This window comes from Oncorhynchus tshawytscha, linkage group LG01, assembly GCF_018296145.1.
Source record: "Oncorhynchus tshawytscha isolate Ot180627B linkage group LG01, Otsh_v2.0, whole genome shotgun sequence".
NCBI classification, from domain to species: domain Eukaryota; kingdom Metazoa; phylum Chordata; class Actinopteri; order Salmoniformes; family Salmonidae; genus Oncorhynchus; species Oncorhynchus tshawytscha.
In genome coordinates, this window is record NC_056429.1 from 69,568,850 (window position 1) to 69,593,961 (window position 25,112).

At 44.0% G+C, this 25,112-nt stretch overlaps 1 protein-coding gene across 2 annotated transcripts in view; it reads right to left on the minus strand.

Annotated features, from left to right (window-relative positions):
• Window positions 1–1,600: 1,600 nt before the first annotated feature.
• LOC112255735 (heterogeneous nuclear ribonucleoprotein L-like) overlaps window positions 1,601–25,112 on the minus strand; it is a 51,490-nt gene continuing 27,978 nt past the window's right edge. The window contains exons 2-13 of one of the 2 annotated variants that reach the window (XM_024428597.2): window positions 19,998–20,116; window positions 18,661–18,898; window positions 11,034–11,119; window positions 10,687–10,783; window positions 10,487–10,559; window positions 6,422–6,493; window positions 5,697–5,908; window positions 5,359–5,480; window positions 4,747–4,948; window positions 4,111–4,168; window positions 3,905–4,003; window positions 1,601–3,287 (exon numbers count right to left, since the gene is read on the minus strand). In XM_024428597.2, coding sequence (XP_024284365.1) covers window positions 3,232–3,287; window positions 3,905–4,003; window positions 4,111–4,168; window positions 4,747–4,948; window positions 5,359–5,480; window positions 5,697–5,908; window positions 6,422–6,493; window positions 10,487–10,559; window positions 10,687–10,783; window positions 11,034–11,119; window positions 18,661–18,898; window positions 19,998–20,116 — 1,434 coding nt within the window. In that variant the 3' untranslated portion in view covers window positions 1,601–3,231. Of the gene's footprint in view, window positions 3,288–3,904; window positions 4,004–4,110; window positions 4,169–4,746; window positions 4,949–5,358; window positions 5,481–5,696; window positions 5,909–6,421; window positions 6,503–10,486; window positions 10,560–10,686; window positions 10,784–11,033; window positions 11,120–18,660; window positions 18,899–19,997; window positions 20,117–25,112 lie in introns of both variants that reach the window. The other variant, XM_024428591.2, reaches the window with a different exon arrangement.

Sequence of the window (25,112 nt, forward strand, 5' to 3'; positions counted from 1 at the left end):
AGGGCAAAAAACTAAATGTGCAGCCCTTGGGGTACCTAGGACCGAGTTTGGGAAACACTGCCCTAACCCCTCCTTCCTACAGTAGGCACTTGTGTAGATCTGAAACAACTTGATAGGTGTAAGCAATAGGGTGAATACACTTTGAAGTAAATCTCAGCTCTGTTAAAAGTACAATCAAGAAAATAGTTTATTGATCCTAGTGATTCAGGAGTGTCATTAAAACAGGTTGATATGCACCACCAAAATTAGACAACTATACAGAAAGCCCTTAAATTGTTAAAATAAGTAAATAAAATCAATGATGAGAGAATAGCCAGACTAACTGATACCTGGCATGGATATGGTGGCATAGCAGAAGGATCAGAATACCACGAACAAAGATGGTGTGACTTTAAATCATAGGTGAGGACAAGTTGAAGAATGATTACTGTATAAATGAACATGCACAATGCAATTGTGTGTCAAATGCGTAAGTTTAAGAGACTGTATGTTAAAAACGATCCCTTGCCAACAGACAAAGAGCTATGAATGCATCAGTGGTTCATCAATCAGGGCATTGATTGGCTCGGCAACAGTGATGGGTAAAGACATTTTTTTTGGGACAGATACAAGCTCTTGCAACGTTCCTGTGAAACTTGTCTAGACATGAATATATCTTGTGTTCTGAGAACATGACAACCATGTTCTGTGTAATGTATGTTTGGTGGGATGTTGATGGAGTATTCTCCTAACCCTCAGAAAACTGGACAAAGGATTATTCTTGCAATATTCTCATGAAACACACCTAGAACATTCATATTTTTTATTCTGAAAACATGGCAACCCTGTTATGTGTATGTTCGGTGGGACGTTGATGGGAGTATTCTCCTAACCCTCAGAAAACTGGACACATGAATGTTCTTGCAACGTTCCCATGAAATGTGTCTATCACATTAATATTTTAAGTTCTGTGAGCATGGTAACCATGTTGTGGGTAAGTTCTATTTGACATTAAGGGAACCGTCTCTTGGGAACTTTCCTTGCACATCACGGGAACATTTCTATGAGAACGTTAGTTAATGACCTAATGAGACTGAAGGGAACATTCTCTAAAGTTGTGGGTAGAGACCAGGCTGGAGTGTGAAAGAGAGAGATTGTGTGGGGGTGGAGAGAGGTGTTTGTGAGTGTGTGCCCACTTGGGTTTGTATAAGTTTATGTTTTTCTTGGTTTTTCAGTTAAGAGAGCAAGACATGTTTGTTATTTCAGTACATGGCACTAGCTGTGCACAGTATCTCATCTGAAAGGGAAAATAACTAGCATGAAATGTTACTGTGTGTGTATGCCTCTGTTTCCATCCTTCCATTTCCTCTTCTTTTGTCCCTTCCTCCCAACCAGCTCTCTCCACATTTAAATGTACATCTATGTTTTCTCAAGTCATGAAAAGTAAAGTTTTCACTGTGTTTTTGACAATGTGGCTCTAGAAAGCCAAAAGCCTGCATTATTCTATTTTGACAAGCCCTCAGAGATACATTTGTGGGCAGAGGGATCCTCTGAAGTTTGTTTAAGAGGATTCGTGGGAGTGTGTTCTCAAAGCTCATAGGGCTGGAGTCTACACAATCAGTAGTGTTCATGAAGATTTTATTCTGGTGTCACTCCAATGACTATCACTGGCACAGATTACCAAACTCAAACACAAAATCCACCACAAAGACACAGACACAACGCCATTTAATGACCAGTCAGACATGGACATCATGGGTACTACCTATCTGAACATGCGTGTAGTGAGAATTTAAGACCCTCCTTACGTTTGATGATACCATTAAATGAAGCACAAGACTGCTGTTCATGGTAACTCAAGCCTTTTGATTTGTAACTCACGACGTGGAACAATTATCGAATCATAAAGATGTAAGAGGATCTGAAGACTGCTGAATGTTTAATGAGTGTCACGCTCACAGCATGCATCCAGATCCAACCAAACCCGGATCCTGATGCCTGGACAACCCTTCACTGTAGTGGCAAAAACTACAATCTGCTACTTGCAGAAAGGTTTGAATAACACCTATGTATTTGCTCACGTTATACAGTACAATATACAGAGTCGACCCATGGAATATGGTGTCATTTCCTTATTTTGCAAGTAAAATGGAATTCCACAATTCTTGTACAAAGCATCTGTACAATCATATTATTTGTTACCCTCTTTGGAAGGGCTGTTCCCAAATAACCTTAGGTATTTGAGGGATTTAAAAATAAAACATATCTCTATAACATTGTTGCTATATTTGCTAATTAATCAGGAAAAGAGCTAGGGATGATGTACAATGATTCTGGATACAGCCATTTGTGAACATAAGACATATCGGCGTGCCACTAAACACTAAAACAATCCGAATGTGCTAAACTACTGACACTGAACCAGTGCAGGCGAGCCATGATACTAACACAGTACTAACACTCAAACAGAGTGCCCCAAAACACTGACATACGACACAGACCATGGGCTCTTCATGTGTAAACATCATACAAAGGCGTCATTAAACAGTCCACTCCAAAGCAAAACACCTGCTGACACAATGTCTTCAAATAAGATTGATATTCCCCCTTCCCCCCCCGTCCCACCCCTCCATTTAAATTCTATACACCTTTACATATTATCACATTACAGTGTGATTTAAAATTCATATTGACACATTGTTCCACTGAAGTACCGACTGAGTTTTTGCTGCTCAACAGAATGTGCCGAGCATAAAAGCAGCGCTGTCAACCCATAAATGTGGCGACCATCTTGGATAGTCTTCACCAGCATGGGCATAATAGATGTCCTCTATCCAGTCTTCAAACACAACGCAAAAATGAACAAGTCATCTTATTCTGTCCACAACAAGTCTTTTCAGGGGTCACCTGTTAAGGTACCATGCTCAGCCCCAATGGATGCCGGAAAGAGACAGGGTGTCATCTCTCAGTTCTTAGTTCTGATTGGCTCTCTCTATACAGAGAAAACAAAAAACGAAGAGGACAAAAAATACCCCAAAATAAGAGGTGCAAGATAAAAAACCTCTTCAGCAATCTCCAGTGTTTCACACGTCTGTGTTTCAGTAGTCTTCTCCACTTCAAGAGGAGCCAGTCAGTCTGGATGAGGGCCCTCTTTATCAGTGTCTTGTCAGCTTAGTAGTCTGTCCCTCCCAGTACCATCGCTTCTCCTTCTCTCCATCTCCATCTCTCCCTCTCCTGCTGGTGCACTGGTCTTTAGAGGTGAGAGGACGTGGAGAAGCACAGCTTCAGGGTGTAGGGGTTAGAGCCATCTGGAAAAGGTCAGACACACGAGGTTACACACATACTACACACACACTCACACATATCTCCACACATAAACAAACACACATGATCATATGGCATGCCCACACACGTGCACACTCTGTTGGGGACATTGGCAGGGAGAATTCTGAAGACGGGAGCGTTAAGTCCGGTCTGGGAAGAGAAAAGGTGTGCAGCAGATGGTGCAGACTCCTGTCCTAGTGTGCTCCCTCTATCTCACTTCAAGCACACACACACACACATCTAATCTCCCTCTCTGACAGCGACTGATTCCACAGGGCCAGGCTGAAACACCTGTGGTGCCAACCAACACAGACAGGAGAAATAATGTAAAAAAGAACCACCTGCTGCTAGAACAGACAGCATTGACAGCTTTCTCCCCTTTGGATTTTATAACATGTCCCTCATGCTATTTCACCCAGGAAAAATATATTTATTATCTTCAGGTCTTCATGTAAGTTTGGTCTAAATCCAATTTTATGGGCATTTCTCCGACTGTATGTGGCACTATCAGTTCTCATGTTGAGAGTGACTACTAAAGATTGAGTGTTTGGTGCTAGTATGCGGTCACTGTTGAGGAAAGCAAGGCCATCTGGTCACTTACTTGGTATTCTGATCTGGTAGTGGTTTAGGACGGTCAAGACCTCGACAGCGTGTGTCTTGGAGTCAAACTCTAACAAGCCAGAAATGGTTTTGGAGGAGGCTGACAAGAAGAGAGGAGAAAAGGACAACTTAAGTATGACGGTACACTTATCTCCTTCAACAGCCAAACACACACAAATAGAAAAAGTTAAAAAAGCCCAAACTTACGCTTTGCATCAAACATCTTGAACTTGGTGAAACCTGGCACATCATGCTCTGAGCATAACTGTAATAAAAAAACAGAACAGCTAAGATAAAGGTTGTTGTGAGACAATACTTCTGTTCTAACCACAACCACATGGTGGAGCTCTTTAGTCTCAGTCAAACTACAAAAATCTTTGACAGTGAGTGACAGGCAGAACCATCAGCGGTCATCTTCTTCTATGCAAGCTATTTTAATTGTGCAGCAAAAGAGTAGCAGGCTAATTTCACCTCTTAGCCCTATTGACAAAATATTAGATATGCACCCTCATACCAACCACCTACCCAAGATCCAGCTGGGCCTCTAAAATGTAGGGGGGCTTGTAATAGTTCAGCACACAGGATGAATCCATGCTAAACGTTACCCCATACGGACCTCAGAAACCCTTCCCAATACCCTACCCTGCCATCCCAGCCATACCCTCAGCAGCTGATGCTTTCAGATGCCAGGAGGGATTTGCAGTAGTGCAGTACAAAGGATGGACTTCTGGGAGTTAATCGTTACCTTACTCCCTACATCCCGTCCCCTAGCCTTGACCTTCAACCCCTCTGTTCAGGCCTCTGCTCACACCCTCTCCACCATAGACCTTATCACAGCCCTACCCTCAGTAGCTGGTCCTCTGAGATGCAGGGGGGGACGTTGTAGTAGTGCAACACACAGGAGGGTGGCTGAATGATGTTCTTGGAGGCCTGGCCTTGGCTGGTGAAGCGGTTGTTCCTGGTCATGGCAAAGTCCTTATAGCTGCTGCTGCCGTCCTCCAGCTCAAACACCTGACTGGGAATGACCGCATGCTGCTTGGACACACTGGAGAGGGGGAGATGAGAGAGGGAGAGGAGAGGGGAAGAGAGAAAAAGGAGGAAGAGAGAAATGGAGAGGGAGGGAGTTGAAGTCCATGTCCAAAAGGCTCCTTAACAACTTCTACCCCCAAGCCATAAGACTACTGAACAATTCATCAAATGGTCACGCAGACTATTTACATTGTTTTTACAATGCTGCTACTCTCTGTTTATTATCTATGCATCGTCATTTGACCCCTACCTACATGTACAAATTACCTCGACTAACCTGTAACCCCCGCACACTGATTCTGTACCGGTAATTAGATTTGATAACAGAGAAAGAGTAATAAGATACTAGTAGGCAATAATATTAATTACGTGGTTGATTACTGCAGGTCCTAAGCTTCCCTGTAATGTACTAACAAGGACACTCACCAGACGTTGAGCCTCTTGCCAAACACCTTGATGCTGTTGAGGTGAGTGATGGCCCTGTCCACTGCATACTCATCCCCCATCTCTACTAGGGCAGTGCCTGGGACACTCTTCATGAACTTCACCTGCCACACACACAGTTTCAAACATTGTGTGCATAGCAATCCTCAAATAGATTCACGCACCGTCAGCTACACCTACTTCAAACAGAAATACTTCAAACAGAATAACACCCCCCTCTCCCCCCAAAAATATAAAATAAATGTTCATTCACAGACAAACTACCACAACACACACATGGATGCCCTTAAGTTCCTCCTCAGGTGGGTCCCCCTGCTGACCTTTTCAATGTTGCCATAGAGACAGAAGAGGTTGAAGATGCGGGTGCAGTTCATCTTGGCGGGGTGCAGGCCGCTCACCATGGCGACAGAGCTGGAGCCGTGGTTGTAGGAGGAACTCTGGGGCAGGGGGTAGGCCACCACCTCTGGGATGTCGTGGGAGCTCAGCTTGTACCTGCTGTTCCCTGGGAGAGGCAGCAGGGGGCAGTGTGACCCTGGAATACATAACACAAGGGGAAAGGAGGAGCAGAGGTTACAACTTTCACTTCCACCTGGGTTGTGCTCAGCAGGCACGAAACGGGAGAAACTATTTTGAAATGAAGGAGATCAGCTACTACTTTCTTGTCCTGTTCGGTCCTCATGAACACAACCCTGATGGTGAAAGGAGTGTGGAGGTGGGTTTTATTATTCTCTACTAGCCTCTTGGGAGGTCTCTACTCCTCTCACCTTCAGATAGGGTTGAGAATCTGCACCCTCCATCTGAGCAGAAGGGGTGTGTGGGAAGTGTGGATAGAGTGTGGATAGTGTGGATAATGTGGCAGTCCGGGTGTGGTAACTCGTACGTCTAAAGTTTAGTAATGATAGGTACAGTGGGACTTTTTGTAAAAGGGCTTTTTAAATGAAAACATAGCTATGTATCAACCTGCATGACATCAAAGGGGGATATGGTTGGCACACTGAGTAATAGGGTAGTGTTTTGGTGCTGGGGTTAGGAGGGGGGACCTTACCGTATCCGTTGTCTCCGTAAGAGGACGGGTGCTCCCCTAGTATGGCCTGTCTCTGCCTGCCCTTCCCACGCTCTGAAACATCAACACATTGACAGCATAGGGAGAGAGTATGAGGAAAATTACTCTGGGCTACACATTCAAATAAGAGCTATTCAAATAGACATGCTGATAAAAAGGTCATTGGAGGTAAATAAGCAAAATATAATTAGAGAAGCGACAGAAGACCTGTGACATTACAGGTGAGTCTGAATACACTGGTGATACCCCAAGTCTGTTAACATTTAACATTCATTTACATAGTAACAGTACTATAGCCATTAGGCAACATATGGAAACAATGCTATTGATTAACACACGTTACAATATAAATCCTGGTAATACTGTGCATTAGAAGGACTTCAATGCATCCACAGTTGTACCTTTACCATGCATTAGTACTATGTTGTACTATTTGAACAGTAGTACTATGTTGTACTATTACATACAGAGAGAAGGAGACACCAAGACACGTAGGCCTAAAGTAGGTCTACTGTTAACCACAATGGCAATTTACTTGACTAAATACAGTTGACATCCTTCAGCAATCTATAGACAAGGAACAGTGGAGAGAAGATTCAAAAATAGAAAGAAAAAACAAAGGGCACATTTTAAACAGGGGGAAAACGTTGTTACATTTTTATACAAAGATTGGTGGAGGAAAAGTACCTGAATTACATCACTAGCGTGAACAGTCAGCAACCCCTCTCACTGAGGTCTTGGCTTTACTGGCACAGGCTGTCTCTTTCAGGACAAGTGAAACAACATCAACCTGTGTTGCATCATCAGATAGTCAGTTCACAACTGGCACAGAATCACAGAGAGATACATGGAGGCACAGGATGGACAAAGAGCAGCTGCAGTTCCATCTCCCACAAGAGCAGTTCCAACTGAGCCCTAATTAGAAGACGAACAATACAGTTGAAAAGATTAAAGAAACCTACTAGGCACAGAGGTCAATTCAGCATCTTTTCCACGTTGGTTCAAATGACGTTGATTCAACCAGTGTGTGCCCAGTGGGAATCTTCCATGTTCCATGAATCAGAGCTCCTGTTTTTCTACGTGGAAACGCAGATAATATCACTCCAATTATTCAGTTCAATAAGTTTACCTCTACAACTGAAAAGCCCCTCTATAACTTACAAGTAACCAGATCTCCTTTATTGGTCAGTAATGCTCCACTATAGCTTCCAGGAACCCATCTATGTAACTATTGCAGCCAGGTCAGCTCTGTGGTTGGGGGGTTGGGTGATGCCGTGTGGTATCCACAACAGTCCCCCCAGGCCAAGTCACAAGACACTCTACTGAAATGCTACATGGGTGTAAAATGATAAGGGGGATTATTAAGAGAGAGAGAGCTTTCATCAGATAGTCAAAGTGACCTTCACTCACAGATTAGGGGTGTACAGCAGGGTTCACCGCCCTGTTTGCTGTGCCAGCGGAACTCATCATTATCCCCCATCTCACCCTATGCCTCCCTCCACAATCAGGCCTCAAACAGCATCTATTATTATACCCTGAGATCCACCCCCACCCCCCATGCCTCACAAAAACCCTCTCTCCTCTGCTCGTCCTCTGGGGGGGAGAAGAAGGGAAAACTATCCATCATTAACAACACCCTCGGAGAGACTGCAGTCTCATGCTGTGCACTCAACCTTTATTTATCCAGGTAAAGTTACCAGAGAACAGATTTGCTTTGGTCCCCTGGCCAACTGGTGCACTGAGCATGATTAGAGAATTAAAGCACTATTCTCCCTTTTTTTTACGTGGTTTAAATTTCAGTTTAAATTGCTAGTTATTTACCCCACCCAAGTCGACTGCTATTTCCCCCAAAGGGGCCAGGGGATGAGAGTCACAGCAAAGTCTCCTTGCGGAGGACTGCTAGCTAAATAGGCAGCTAATCTTCGCCGTGGGCAACAGCAATATGAACCCTGCTTTGGCTAAGGCAACTCACAGGGGACGTGATGTCACAGACAGCCTCTCTGGCTGGTCCCCATGGGATGTGAACCAGACACCATGTTGTTGCACGTAGAGCATCGAACTCTAACGTGTTGTAACACCATGTTGACACCTGTTCCTAAATGCCAGGGATATAGGTTCTCTATAAGGAAAGGTGCTACAGACCAGATCACACAGTATATACTGTAAGTGTGGGATACTTCATTATACAGCAGCTGATAGAACCATGACTTATACTTATGCTGATATACAATCCAATACCCAGTATAATAAAAGTGTGATGGTGATTTAAAGTGAATCAAATATAAGTTCCTCTCAGGTAAGCAGAGAGCGGCATGGTACTGAAGCAGTCATTCCCGAGGCGAGGTGAGAGACGTCCACAGAGGACGCTGGAGGAAAACATTTGAGTGTCCTAAGAACGGCGCCACAGCAGGAGGCTAACTCACTCTCACTGGGCTTTCAAATGAGTTAGCATCTCGCCTGACTTCTCATTTAGCCATGCAGTAAAGGGTGATATTCATCATAGGGTGAACCCCCTCAGCAGTCGACTGTGTCCCCTGGTTAATTTGAGGAGATGGATGCACTAGGAGAAAAGGGGCTGACTTTAACAGGGCAATGCCTTTCAGATAGCGATATAAAGGTTGGGTCTCTGATAGAGGGCCTCTAAGGAACTGTGACTCTCTTCATCCACACAATGTACCCCCATTAACAGTGCATTCAAGAATAGACATTCAATGTTCAGGATTTAATCTAAGCAGTTCTCTCTACTACAGTAGGCATTTCAACACATTGACACTGACATAAATGCTATAGTATGAAGTAGTTTACAGTAGAAGATAGTGTCACCTTGGTGTTTAAGTAGATTACAGAGCAGAGATTTTTTGCTTATTGTCTGACTTAAGACAAACGCCTAGAAGACAAAGAGAGAAATACACTCTTATGTTCACATGTCCAGACTAGAGATAGTATAGACTAATACATCGATATTTCTACTACTGATTATTTGGTGAGAGAATATAAAGGGTTTTAACCAGTCAGATAACTGACTGAATACGATCAGGACGCAAGCAAGAGAAGGAAATTGGTCCAGTCTAAAAAGTCTAAAAGCAGCCAGTCCTCCAGCCATGAGGTGGCACTGGCGGGTTGTCCTGGGCGTGTTGATGTTGAGGTTGCATGAGGTCAGGATGAATGAGTAGTCTCGCTCCCTCTCTCTTGAGGTTTGGGTGAAGATGGATGCATGTTGCTGTGCAGGGTCAGCCTGTCGTCCATCCCTCTTTTTTTCCTCTCTCTCCCTCTATTCCCATGGGCGGCAGGTGCAGGCTTGTGAGAGACGGATGTGAGAGTGTGTTGCTTGGAGAAGGACGCGCAGTGGGTCGGTCTTGTGTTGGCTTGGTTGACTGCAGGTCTGTGGTCCATACTGGTCCTTAACCACCTCACAATAGGGGGCGCTACAGTCACAATGATGACTTCAACATAGACGGGGTGGGATGGGGGGAGGGTGGTAAAGAGGGGTAGCCAACAACAGGCCATTTCGCTGCACTTTTTTCAAACGGCATCTTTGCTACTATAACATTCCTCATGCAATGATACAACCACAGTGCTCTCCTCAGCCTCTGATTCAGTATCTGGCTGTCTCAAGTTAGCATATTTAGCACAGGATAATGAGAAGTATCACAACTTCTCTCTCATTTCAGCTGACGCAGACTAAACTCAGGACAAACAGTCCAGCTCTTTCTCTCTCTCTCTCAGCTCAGAGTGTATCTATCTACAGCTTGTGAGGAATGAGAAGAGAAACAGCCACACTTCTTTGATATCCTTACCTCTCCTGCTATTCTGTTTGCAGCCTGGGCAGATTTCAGATAAAGGGCAAGGAAAACCTGACTCTGCCCTGCAGGCTGCCCATGGACACTCTGACACAATGACAGCCCTATATGGCAGCCCATAGCCCTAACTCAGCAGCTTCTACACAATGACAGCCCTATATGGCAGCCCATAGCCCTAACTCAGCAGCTTCTACACAATGAGATCACTCCATAGCCTACACACACAGAACAAGGAGCAGAATCTTACCTCTTCGGACCAGGTAAGGCTTTGTGTAGTCCCAGCTCTCGTTGTCATTTCTGATCACATTCAAGCGAGTTGGCTATAGGAGGGAAACAGATATGTTGTTGCATGCTGAGGCTGATCATCAGGAAGTGTTCCAGCATTTTAAAGAAAATCTATTTGCTAAGCGTTATGTATGTGATTGTGTGTGGTGAATATAGACTTACCCTTGCATATTCGATTTTTAAGGTGCAGCAGCCAGCATAGATGTCAGCTCCATTGAGAGCAGCCTTAGCTTTCTGAGCGCACTCGATGGACTCAAATGTTAGGAGGGGCAGTTAAGGACAACAGCAACACAACCAAATAAGCTCAAGCCTTAATCTACAATTACAAGTCCCCACATAGAAGATATAAAACCTCTAAAACCACCAACAAAAACAAATCTACGCTGGTTGAATAATTTGACCTGTGGATGCCTTTTTTTATGGTCACACCCTCCACACTCACACTCTAACAGGCAGCCAGGCAGCCAGCCAGCGAGCCAGCCAGCCAACCAGCTAGACAGAAAGGATATTCCACCATGGCCTGGATGCCGTTGCGTTTGAAGATGACGATGCGCATCACACTGCCTATGGGGTTGCACACTGTGTAGAGAACATCCTTGGAGACAAGAGATGGAGACACACGGAAGGCTTTAGTCAGCTCTCACCAAGGCTGCAGCTGGAAGATACATGTTCCAATTAAAACGGCACTTCTCCCTGACACCTACAACACCGGAGACAATACACCAGGCGGTGACAAATTTGTTCACAATATTTGAGAGGTTCCTGTGTGAAATTGGTGGAATAATGAGAACCAGTGTTTAGGTGAGACTTCATCAAATAGGAACATCTGTGTGTCCTTCGAGTAGAGAGGATGCAGCCTGGATGCAGGAACCTAAACTCAGCAAAAAAAGAAACGTCCTATCACTGTCAAATTAGTTTATTTTCAGCAAACTTAACATGTGTAAATATTTGTATGAACATAACAAGATTCAACAACCGAGACATAAACTGAACAAGTTCCACAGACATGTGACTAACAGAAATGGAATAATGTGTCCCTGAACAAAGGGGGGGTCAAAATCGGAAGTAACAGTCAGTATCTGGTGTGGCCACCACCTGAATCTCCTCCTCATGGACTGCACCTGATTTGCCAGTTCTTGCTGTGAGATGTTACCCCACTCTTCCACCAAGGCACCTGCAACTTCCTGGACATTTCTGGGGGGAATGGCCCTAGTCCTCACCCTCCGATCCAACAGTTCCCAGACGTGCTCAATGGGATTGAGATCCAGGCTCTTCGCTGGCCATGGTAGAACACTGGCATTCCTGTCTTGCAGGAAATCACGCACAGAATGAGCAATATGGCTGATGGCATTGTCAAGTTGGAGGGTCATGTCAGGGTGAGCCTGCAGGAAGGGTACCACATGAGGGAGGAGGATCTCTTCCCTGTAACGCACAGCGTTGAGATTGCCTGCAATGACAACAAGCTCAATCCGATGATGCTGTGACACACCGCCCCAGACCATGACGGACCCTCCAGAGTACAGGCCTCGGTGTAACGCTCATTCCTTCGACGATAAAAGCGAATCCGACCATCACCCCTGGTGAGACAGAACCGCAACTCGTTAGTGAAGAGCAGTTTTTGCCAGTCCTGTCTGGTCCAGCGACGGTGGGTTTGTGCCCATAGGCGACGTTGTTGCCGGTGATGTTTGGTGAGGACCTGCCTCACAACAGGCTTACAAGCCCTCAGTCCAGCCTTTCTCAGCCTATTGCGGACAGTCTGAGCAGTGATGGAGGGATTGTGCGTTCCTGGTGTAACATTGAAGAATAATAGTGAAGACATCAAAACTATGAAATAACAGCTATGGAATCATGTAGTAACCAAAAAAGTGTTAAAGAAATCTAAATATATTTTATATTTGAGTATTAGCCGCCCTTTGCCTTGATGACAGCTTTGCACACTCTTGACATTCTCTCAACCAGCTTCACCTGGAATGCATTTCAATTAACAGGTGTGGATTAAACTTTGAAATTTTCTTCAAGTGCAGTCGCAAAAATCATCAAGCGCTATGATGAAACTGTCTCTCATGAGGACCGCCACGGGAAAGGAAGACCCAGAGTTACCTCTGCTGCAGAGGATAAGTTCATTAGAGTTACCAGCCTCAGAAATTGCAACCCAAATAAATGTTTCAGAGTTCAAGTAACAGACACATCTCAACATCAACTGTTCAGAGGAGACTGTGTAAATCAGGCCTTCATGGTCGAATTGCTGCATAGAAACCACTACTAAAGGACACCAATAAGAAGAAGATACTTTCTTGGGTCAAGAAACATGGGAAATGGACATTAGACCAGTAGAAATCTGTCTTTTAATTTGATGAGTCCAATTTTGAGATTTTTGGTTCCAACCGCCGTGTCTTTGTGAGACGTAGAGTAGGTGAACGGATGATCTCTGCATGTGTGGTTCCCACCGTGAAGCATGGAGGAGGAGGAGGTGTGATTGTGTGGGGGTGCTTTGCTGGTGACCCTGTTGGTGATTTATTTAGAATTCAAGGCACACTTAACCAGCATGGCTACCACAGTATTCTGTAGCAATACACCATTCCATTTGGTTTGCGCTTAGTGGGTCGATCATTTGTTTTTCAACAGGACAATGACCCAACACACCTCCAGGCTGTGTAAGGGCTATTTGACCAAGAAGGTGAGTGATGGAGTGCTACATTAGATGACCTGGTCTCCACAATCCCCCAACCTCAAACCAATTGAAATGGTTTGGGATGAGTTGGACTGCAGAGTGAAGGAAAAGCAGCCAACATGTGATCAGCATATGTGAGAAAAGCATTCCATATGTTGGAAAAGCATTCCAGGTGAAGCTGGTTGAGAGAATGGCAAGAGTGATCAAATCTGTCATCAAGGCAAAGGGTGGCTACTTTGAAGAATCTAAAATCTAAAATATATTTGTTTAACACTTTTTTGGTTTCTACATGATTCCATGTGCTATTTCGTAGTTTTTTTACAATTATTATACAATGTTGAAAATAGTAAAAGTAAAGAAAATCCCTTGAATGAGTAGGTGTGTACTTTACATTTATCAGTACTTTAGTGTGTGCTGTTATACTTCTAACACAGTGACTGTGTCTCTCTAATCAGACAGTTTGTCTCTGTTTGACTTAATAATAACATAATTCAACCCTATCTAGGTCTCTGCACATTTATCTTGGTTGTTGCGTGTGTTATTTCTTCTCTGCTCACCTGGAGTGAGACAGCATAAGGCTGGATCCTTTCTCAGCCTATTTGTGCATCCCATATCTGAGGGAGACTGATATACCTGAGCTTCCTGGTATTCTTATCATCAGCCTAGGGCTGTCCTCGATCAAAAAAAAAAGAATTGGTCGACCGAGAGTCGTCTGTTCTTTCGACCAATTTTTCCATATGTGTTTTAATTAAATCAACTATATGCACTGAGCTTGTCTGATGCTTTAAGGCAACTGTTTGATTAAATAATTAAGACACACAGATGACAAGAGGTAGTCCGACCACAATTGACTTGATTGTTCCAGGCGGGGCTCAGACTTGATGCTCTGTGTTGATAAAAAGAAAGCGAGTGACTGTGTGACTAGCACCCATTGTCACTCTCTTCTCCCTGCTGCAGCGACAACAGTGTTTATCGCGCTGTCCGTGTTGCTGAACCTGAAAAATAATTACAAGCCATTTCTGGAATAGTTTGGTTTCTGAAATCCCTCATTTGTCTCGGTTAAACATTCCCTATTCCCTCAACCCTTACTCTCATTACCTGACACACGTATGCATCGCATGCACATGACCAAGAGGGCCTAACCTATAGCACAAACTCTGAACGCCAAAACACAAAATGTATGCAGATGAAGTGACGAATAAACTCAAAACTGTTTGGTTGCTCAGGAGGTAAAGGGGAAGTCAGATGTGTGGAATAAATTTGACTAATTGCTGAAAATAATGGAGATCAAGAAAAATAAGGTAAGGTGTGCCAAACAGGTGCTGTTAGATTACAATATAATTTTTCAGACTGTTTGAAACAATGTAAACAACAGTAATTCAATTATAAGCAAAGAGTCTGTTGTAAGTCTTTTTTCATTTCTCTTTTTATTACAGCAAAGACCTAAAACAGTCGCATGAATTTGTGAATGCAATCGCCGAAATGGAACGCTTTATTTATTGTTTCCGCTAATTATTCAAGGTTCGCTTTGTTATTTGAAAACTAAAATGCTTGATTGCATTTCAAATCATGAATGACTCGTATGCTGTGTGATGACATTAACGAATGAATGATTGATTGATACAGTAGCCTATATAAGTATTGAAATACAGGCCTAAATTACGGGATTAAGACTAAACAAGATGCCCTCTTTGGCCTACAGCTTGCTAATGATAATAACATTACTTATTATAATGATCATAATAATAATAGTAATAATAACAATAAGGAGATTAAAAAGGAGGGTTTATTATTATTATTATTTTTATTAAATGCAGCCGGAAATAACTTTTGGATATCAGAGCAGCGGTAACTCACCAGCATTACAACCAGGAATATGACTTTCCCAAAATGGATCCTTTGTTCGTACTCCCCAGGGCAATTGAACTTATTCCAGAAGCTACTCCAAAACACCTCCGGCGGAGAAGAGGTATTCCGAGTGGACTTCTAGTCCAACTCAGGAGGCGTGTACACCATCTACCGCTCCGAGTTTATTCCTCGCTAATGTTCAGTCTCTGGATAATAAAGTAGATGAACTCAGGGCGAGGATCTCCTTCCAAAGAGACATCAGGGATTGTAAAATACTCTGTTTCACGGAAACATAGCTCTCTCAGGATATACTGTCCCCATCCATACAGCCAGCTGGGTTCTCAGTACATCGCGCAGATAGGAATAAAGAACTCTCTGGGAAGAAGAAAGGCGGGGGTGTATGTTTCATGATTAACTACCCATGGTGTGATTGTGATAACACACAGAAACTCAAGTTCTTTTGTTCACCCGAACTAGAATACCTCGCAATCAAATGCCGACCATAAGTGATTCGGTTATAGTCACATCTGTGTATATTACCCCTCAAGACGATACCCCGACAGCCCTCAAAGAACTACACTGGACTTTATGCAAAATGGAAACCAAACATCCTGAGGCCGCATTTATTGTAGCTGGGGATTTTAACAAAGCACAGTTGAGGAAAATGCTACCTAAGTTCTACCATCACATTAACTGTAGTACTCGCTCTGGAAAAACATTGGACCACTGCTACTCAACTTTTCCAAATGCCTCCAAGGCCCTCCCCCGCCCTCCCTTCAGAAAATCTGATCACTATCCATTTTTCTCCTCCCTTCATATAGGCAGAAACTAAAACAGGAAGTACTAAGGTCTATTAAATGCTGGTCTGACCAGTTGGAATCCATGCTTCAAGATTGTTTTGATCACGCGGACTGGGATATGTTCCGGGTAGCCTCTGAGAATAACATTGATGAATACATGGATACAGTGACTGAATTCATCAGGAAGTGTAAAGGAGATGTTGTCCCCACTGTGACTATTAAAACCTACCCAAACCTGAAACCATGGATAGATGGCAGCATTTGCTCAAAACTGAAAACACGAACCACCGCATTTAACCATGGCAAGGTGACGGGGAATATGGCCGAATACAAACAGTGTACACTAGTTATTCCCTCCATAAGGCAATCAAACAGGCAAAACGTCAGTACGGAGACAAAGTGGAATCGCAATTCAACGACTCAGACACAAGACATCTGCTGTCCCCACTTGCTTCAAGATGTCCACCATTGTTCCTGTGCCCAAGAAAGCAAAGGTAACTGAACTTAATGACTAGCACTGTCATCATGAAGTGCTTTGAAAGGCTAGTTTTAAGGATCATATCACCTCTACCTTACCTCACCCTAGACCCACTTCAATTTGCTTACCACCCCAATAGATCTACAGCCGAAACCCTCACAAACCTTTACAGATGCACAATTGAGAGCATCCTGTCGAGCTCTATCACCGCCTGGTACGGCAACTGCACCGCCCGCAACCACAGGGCTCTCCAGAGGGTAGTGCGGTCTGCACAACGCATCACCGGGGGCAAACTACCTGCCCTCCAGGGCACCTACAGCATCAGATGTCACAGGAAGGCCAAAAAGCTCATCAAGGACATCAACCACCCAAGCCACTGCCTGTTCACCCGCTTTCATCCAGAAGGCGAGGTCAGTACAGGTGCATCAAAGCTGGGACCGAGAGACTGAAAAACAGCTTCAATCTCAAGGCCGTCAGACTGTTAAATAGCCATCACTAGCTGGCTTCCACCCGGTTACTCAACTCTGCACCTTAGAGCCTGCTGCCCTATATATATACCTCTTGGGTTGTGCCATGGCAGAGATCTTTGTGGGCTATACTCAGCCTTGTCTCAGGATGGTAAGTTGGTGGTTGAAGATATCCCTCTAGTGGTGTGGGGGCTGTGCTTTGGCAAAGTGGGTGGGGTTATATCCTTCCTGTTTGGCCCTGTCCGGGGGTGTCCTCGGATGGGGCCACAGTGTCTCCTGACCCCTCCTGTCTCAGCCTCCAGTATTTATGCTGCAGTAGTTTATGTGTCGGGGGGCTAGGGTCAGTTTGTTATATCTGGAGTACTTCTCCTGTCCTATTCAGTGTCCTGTGTGAATCTAAGTGTGCGTTCTCTAATTCTCTCCTTCTCTCTTTCTTTCTCTCTCTTGGAAGACCTGAGCCCTAGGACCATGCCCCAGGACTACCTGACATGATGACTCCTTGCTGTCCCCAGTCCACCTGGCCGTGCTGCTGCTCCAGTTTCAACTGTTTCTGCCTTATTATTATTTGACCATGCTGGTCATTTATGAACATTTGAACATCTTGGCCATGTTCTGTTAAAATCTCCACCCGGCACAGCCAGAAGAGGACTGGCCACCCCACATAGCCTGGTTCCTCTCTAGGTTTCTTCCTAGGTTTTGGCCTTTCTAGGGAGTTTTTCCTAGCCACCGTGCTTCTACACCTGCATTGCTTGCTGTTTGGGGTTTTAGGCTGGGTTTCTGTACAGCACTTTGAGATATCAGCTGATGTACGAAGGGCTATATAAATAAATTTGATATACACTTGAATTCACTGCCCACTTTAAAAATGGAACACTTGTTACTTTAATAATGTTTACATTTTGCTTTACTCATGTCATATGTATGTACTGCATTATATTCTACTGAATTTTAGTCAATGCCACAAGCATTTCACTACACCCACAATAATATGTGCTAAATATGTGTATACGAACCATAACATTTTATTTTATTTGGCTTTATTATGCACATAGCAACATGGTCTAGGATATGGCACCAACTAAACAGCGCACTGATGTTTCAGAACCGCGGATAGCGGCCGCTATCCAACGTGGGAGACAGCGCATTTGTTTTAAAATATTACATTTTTTATTGTTCTTATGTAATATAACCATATACATTTTCAGTAGCAAATGTCTTAGACTGATGGACTATACCATCCCCACGGCCTCCACAATGGATCAGTCCACTCAGACAGGCGCAAATCAGACTGTTGTCTTGTACACCATGACATTTTTATTTCGTGTTTGCTATATACTCGACTAAAGAAATCTCGGTCGACCAACCGGCTATCGACCAGTCGACTAAATGGGGTCAGCCCTACATCAGACACATGCTATCTGAACACTACAGGTACCCCGCGGAGAGCCCTCTCTATCTTTCAATGCAACCTGAGAGGGAGAGAGGGGGAGAGAAAGAGAGCAGAGGGAGATGCCAGAGAAAGGTGGCGATAGAGGGGTGTTGGCAGGAGATATGTACAAACAGGGGGGAAATAAACCTTGAAACAGCCACAAGATGCTTTTAAGCACTACTTATATAAACAAATATAATATAAACCCTGTAGTTCTATGATAATACACAATGTTTATAATTCATATATTCACTTGACTACTGTTAACATGGGCAATAATGAGGTACTCTTGGTCAGTACTGTTACCATGGTGACAGTATAACACGCATACAGTGCCAAGCGGGTGGCAATTACTGTTACTGCTGTGATGCTATTGTGTAATACAGTATGTATTTTCAGCACTGACTCATGCCAGGAGTCACGTTCTGTTACCATGTTCTTACCGTGGTGATGGGGTAGAGGGGATTCTGGATCGAAAGGAGCAGGACTTTGTTGCCACTGTTGGGGTTGTCTGAGTTGGTGGGCCGGGTAATCCTCTTGCTAGTGGAGTAGTTGAAGAAGGCCTGCTGGCCTGCGATGTAGACGGCTTCGCTACTCCCACACGCCACACACTTATCAGCACTCTCCACCATCTCAAACTCCACCAGCGCCTGCCGCTTAAAGGGCATCATCATCACATAGCTGCCATCAACACAGAACAACAAGGAAGTCCATTAGAATTCAATTCACTGAGTAGAAAAATGGTATATTACTCTAAATGGACAGTGGCTCAAATAAAACCACATTCCCTGTCTACTGTAGGGAACGGCATTTGGTGCTAAAAGTAGAACACTATTGGAAATAGGGTGTCTTTGAAATTTGCCCGATGAAAACTCATGTCCTGAACTGACAGAAAGAAAACTTTGCACGTTTGGAATGTAAAACATTTCCAAGTTCAATTCTGAGGTTATGAGGTTATATTCTCAAACAATTCTACCAGAAAGGAAACCGCTCTATTTGTTTGTGGGGCTTTTTGTTTATACTTCCCCCCCAAAAACACCTATGTTGGCTCAACATAGGTGCACAAAAACAGAAGAGGGGAGGGAGTAAGTGCAGTTGTGACCATACTGTGGGCAGTGCTGGTCTAATTGGACAGTTACCATAGTTTCTACAGTTACCATGGTACGGTAGATTGTCTCTATGTTGTGGGTTAACCATGCTGTCGCAGCTCTCCTAGGTTTGATGGGACGTTACGTAATTAATATTGCACCACATAACGAGCCTGATTAACACTGAGCTCTCTCTGTTACTCAAGGTCTCCGTGAGGTAAAAGCTGGTTTGGCCACAAACACCTCCACTCCATGTGCGTGCTGGTATGTGTGTGTGTGAGTTGACTGTATACTGACGTGTGACTCTGAAAATGTTTGTGTGTGTCTGTGAGTATGTGTGTAGCTCTTCAAAGGAAGTGAGTTGAGGCTTCAGTACATGCTGATATACGTTTTTATTTCTACAGAACCCCCCAATGACTTCAACAGGATGAAAGGCAAGTCACTGGGGAGGCCTGAGGGGAAATGCCTCACACATATCCACACCACATTTACATGATCCATGTAGCTACACTCTAATCCACAGTCTTCCAAGTCACAGTACAGTGCATGTTCCATATTCGTTTCCCTTCTGTTTAACTAAAAGATGAGATAAAAGCCTTTTCATTTCTATGTCTTACAATGACGAAAACAGGGGGTTAAGGGGTGGGGGGGGGGGAGCACATATCATCCAACATATATGAGTGGATTCTTACCATATAGGGCCAAACTTTTCCAGGGCCTCCACCAAGTCAGCCTCCACCACGGCCTCACACAGCCCCCTGACATGGACCACTGGGGACTGGGCAATTCTATGGGAGTCATCCCCACTGTCCTGCAACACACACACACACAATATTGGTTACAGATCAGAACAAATACAATTCCTAGAATAGGGACAGAGGTTCTGTTGATCATAAATCAACTGGCAACTCAAGTGCAATGCACTGTATAATACCTATCTAAAATAGGAGTCATTTTGAAAAGAGTGGGTGTAGGGAGGAGGTTTCAGGCTGAATCATTTAACTGCAGCTCAAAATGGATGACCTCCAGTACAGCCTAACCTTCCCTAACTGGGACTGTACCCCTCTATGTGAGAGAGTGAGAGTGCATTGGAGAGTGCAAATGGGTGCCTTTTCATCCCTTTGATATTTTAAGTAGAAATTGTGCACCAATATTGAATTTTAAAAGCCTGTTATATTAAATGAAGTGCCCTTTACTATAGACCACGTGCATAATTCAATAAATCAGATTTTTAATATGAATAAAGTAAATTCAGCACTTTGACATGTCCCTCCATCAACCCTGTGTCACAAAGGGAAGATTTGAACCCACGTAAGCCCAACATTTCTCCAAGTTTCACCATCATTGTAAAACCCTAGTTATTTTGTTGTTTTGACAAAGTCATTTCTGAAGACTATTATTTTTTTCATGTGATTAGTGATTCATTTATTTGATGTGATTAGTGTCCCTCATTTTAAGGTCAACCCTGTTAATTCTCATTTTAATTCATTTTAATTTGCTGAAACTTTTCCTTTGTAAATATATAAAAAAATAAACGTTGAACATCTAATAGTCAAATCCTAGTGTAAAAGCAGGTGAGCTGGTTCTACTCTTTTTGGCCATTTTCTGGTGTTTTGTGGTGGAAAACTGTGCGGGCCGAGCGTTACACGTCAACCCTGTTACCCATAGATACCCAGGCTAGAATAGCACGTCAACCCTGTTACCCATAGATACCCAGGCTAGAATAACACGTCAACCCTGTTACCCATAGATACCCAGGCTAGAATAACACATCAACCCTGTTACCCATAGATACCCAGGCTAGAATAACACGTCAACCCTGTTACCCATAGATACCCAGGCTAGAATAACACGCCAACCCTGTTACCCATAGATACCCAGGCTAGAATAACACATCAACCCTGTTACCCATAGATACCCAGGCTAGAATAACACATCAACCCTGTTACCCATAGATACCCAGGCTAGAATAACACGTCAACCCTGTTACCCATAGATACCCAGGCTAGAATAGCACGTCAACCCTGTTACCCATAGATACCCAGGCTAGAATAACACGTCAACCCTGTTACCCATAGATACCCAGGCTAGAATAACACTTCAACCCTGTTACCCATAGATACCCAGGCTAGAATAACACGTCAACCCTGTTACCCATAGATACCCAGGCTAGAATAACACGCCAACCCTGTTACCCATAGATACCCAGGCTAGAATAACACATCAACCCTGTTACCCATAGATACCCAGGCTAGAATAACACATCAACCCTGTTACCCATAGATACCCAGGCTAGAATAACACGTCAACCCTGTTACCCATAGATACCCAGGCTAGAATAACACGCCAACCCTGTTACCCATAGATACCCAGGCTAGAATAACACATCAACCCTGTTACCCATAGATACCCAGGCTAGAATAACACATCAACCCTGTTACCCATAGATACCCAGGCTAGAATAACACGTCAACCCTGTTACCCATAGATACCCAGGCTAGAATAACACGCCAACCCTGTTACCCATAGATACCCAGGCTAGAATAACACGCCAACCCTGTTACCCATAGATACCCAGGCTAGAATAACACGCCAACCCTGTTACCCATAGATACCCAGGCTAGAATAACACGCCAACCCTGTTACCCATAGATACCCAGGCTAGAATAACACGCCAACCCTGTTACCCATAGATACCCAGGCTAGAATAACACGCCAACCCTGTTACCCATAGATACCCAGGCTAGAATAACACGCCAACCCTGTTACCCATAGATACCCAGGCTAGAATAACACGCCAACCCTGTTACCCATAGATACCCAGGCTAGAATAACACGCCAACCCTGTTACCCATAGATACCCAGGCTAGAATAACACGCCAACCCTGTTACCCATAGATACCCAGGCTAGAATAACACGCCAACCCTGTTACCCATAGATACCCAGGCTAGAATAACACATCAACCCTGTTACCCATAGATACCCAGGCTAGAATAACACGCCAACCCTGTTACCCATAGATACCCAGGCTAGAATAACACGTCAACCCTGTTACCCATAGATACCCAGGCTAGAATAACACGCCAACCCTGTTACCCATAGATACCCAGGCTAGAATAACACATCAACCCTGTTACCCATAGATACCCAGGCTAGAATAACACATCAACCCTGTTACCCATAGATACCCAGGCTAGAATAACACATCAACCCTGTTACCCATAGATACCCAGGCTAGAATAACACGCCAACCCTGTTACCCATAGATACCCAGGCTAGAATAACACATCAACCCTGTTACCCATAGATACCCAGGCTAGAATAACACGCCAACCCTGTTACCCATAGATACCCAGGCTAGAATAACACATCAACCCTGTTACCCATAGATACCCAGGCTAGAATAACACGCCAACCCTGTTACCCATAGATACCCAGGCTAGAATAACACGCCAACCCTGTTACCCATAGATACCCAGGCTAGAATAACACATCAACCCTGTTACCCATAGATACCCAGGCTAGAATAACACGCCAACCCTGTTACCCATAGATACCCAGGCTAGAATAACACATCAACCCTGTTACCCATAGATACCCAGGCTAGAATAACACATCAACCCTGTTACCCATAGATACCCAGGCTAGAATAACACATCAACCCTGTTACCCATAGATACCCAGGCTAGAATAACACGCCAACCCTGTTACCCATAGATACCCAGGCTAGAATAACACGCCAACCCTGTTACCCATAGATACCCAGGCTAAAAATGTTTTAACAATTTCCTTGTTTTTTTGTGAAGCTTACATTTAATTGCAACTCCCTGTTGTGCACAACAAGCTTCCATTCCCTCTGTCACAAGGGGATGTATGGCTGATATCAGATAAAATCGTCAACCCTGTTATGGTCAACCCTGTTATTTTATTTGGCACTTAATCGGCACTTACTATAGTATTTTTTAAATTGAACCTCTTGAGATGGGAAAATGTGTTTTTAATTACGTTGAGCATGTGATCTTTAAGATAGAATGTTAAAATTAGGTGAAAACATGTATTTAATAAAAAACAGGGAACAGGGTTAGTTCCACAGGTGAAAATGGTCAAATCAGCAAAAAATGCTCTCATATTTAAAGGCAAGATAAAATATTTAGAAGAAAAAACATGGCCTGCTCGGGGAATCTCAGATGAGTCTTTATTTCAGGCTGTAGCAACAGAATGATGCTTACACTACCTCTGTGATCTAATAGCCTCAGGACTGGGCGGGCTGAGTAACTATAACTGGGCGGGCTGAGCTGAGCTGTAACTGGGCGGGCTGAGCTGCATTTCTCTAGTGGTAGTGGGCGGGACTCTATCTCTCTCTGATAGTGATATCCCGATGTTAACATGCATTCAATATGTGACATGCAGGAATAACGGTCAGGACCTATGCCGAATGGACAAGGTGGTTGTGCAGCATAGTGTTAAAGCTCACTTCTCTTTCAAACACCTCTCTTTGATTGATTTAGCAATACACCTCCATTCCTATAGTGCAACAAAAACCTCCCACTCTTCCCTTTCAGATGTCCTATTCTACTCAAAGTCTATGAGGGGGAGCCAGGAAGAGGAAGAGGAAGCAAGGCAGAATGAGGAGGTTGAAGGTCAAAAGACAGCACTAAGAGAGACAGCTAGGGGTTAACGAAGAGATGCGAGTAGTTCAAGATAGAGAGGCAAAGAGAGGGAAGGTTTTAGTTGTACAAATGGAGAAAGAGAAAGAAAGAGACTACAGCCTGTGCGAAGAGAGAGAGAGATAGAGAAAGACTACTGACAAGGCAGTAAGATTAAATCCTTACTGGCAGGCTCTGTTCCCAAAATGAGATTGATTTCAAATGGCCCACAGTTCAGTCTCTGCAGACTCTGATAATCTATAACATCACATTAAATCATGTTATTCTTTCCATATCAATGTATTCATTCCCAGGGTCATGGAGAAGTTCCATTACATTCTCTTTCATACGGATAAGGGGGAGGCAAGGCTATATCATCAGTTTCTCTGAGCTAAAGAACCAATTAAATGACTCAGCTACTTGGTGACAATCAGGTAAATAGAATGTGGTGCCTTTAAGTGATGAAAATAGCGGAATAACTCTCCTCTTTCTTGGGCTTTCTAGCTTAGTTGGTCCTCTCCTCTCCCCCTGTTCTATCTACATTCCCCATCACTTCTCTGTGAAATACCAACCTAGTGTGCAAGGATCAGTTGGCTGCCCAAGTGTGTGTATGTGTATGTGTATGTGTGTATGTGTGTGTGTGTATGTGTGAGTGTATGTGAGTGTATGTACTGTATGTGCAGGCATGGCCAGATGGTTCCCAAGGTTAAGTGGCAGTCCTATCCATCAGCTGATTCATTTTCCCAGAGCGCAGTTTTTTTTTTCAGTGTGTGTTAAAGTGGTGAGTGAGAGTGGCCTACTGGCCTTGTATTCCAGCTCATTCCTCACTCTAATCCTGAATAATCTCCACCCCAGCGCAGGTGACCAGGGCTAAAATGAGGTTAAATTACTCTTACCTTCTCACTCTCTCTACAGCACTTTATCTTTCTCTCTCTCCTCTGATGTGTGGATCCCATTTTCTTGCCGGTGTCCTCAGTCTATTGTGTGTGCGAGTGTTTTACTGTGTGTTCACTAAGCCCCTGGCAGTCTCATAGGGAGGTGACCCCTGGCAGTCTCATAGGGAGATGACCCCCTGGCAGTCTCATAGGGAGGTGACCCCCTGGCAGTCTCATAGGGAGGTGACCCCCTGGCAGTCTCATAGAGAGGTGACCCCCTGGCAG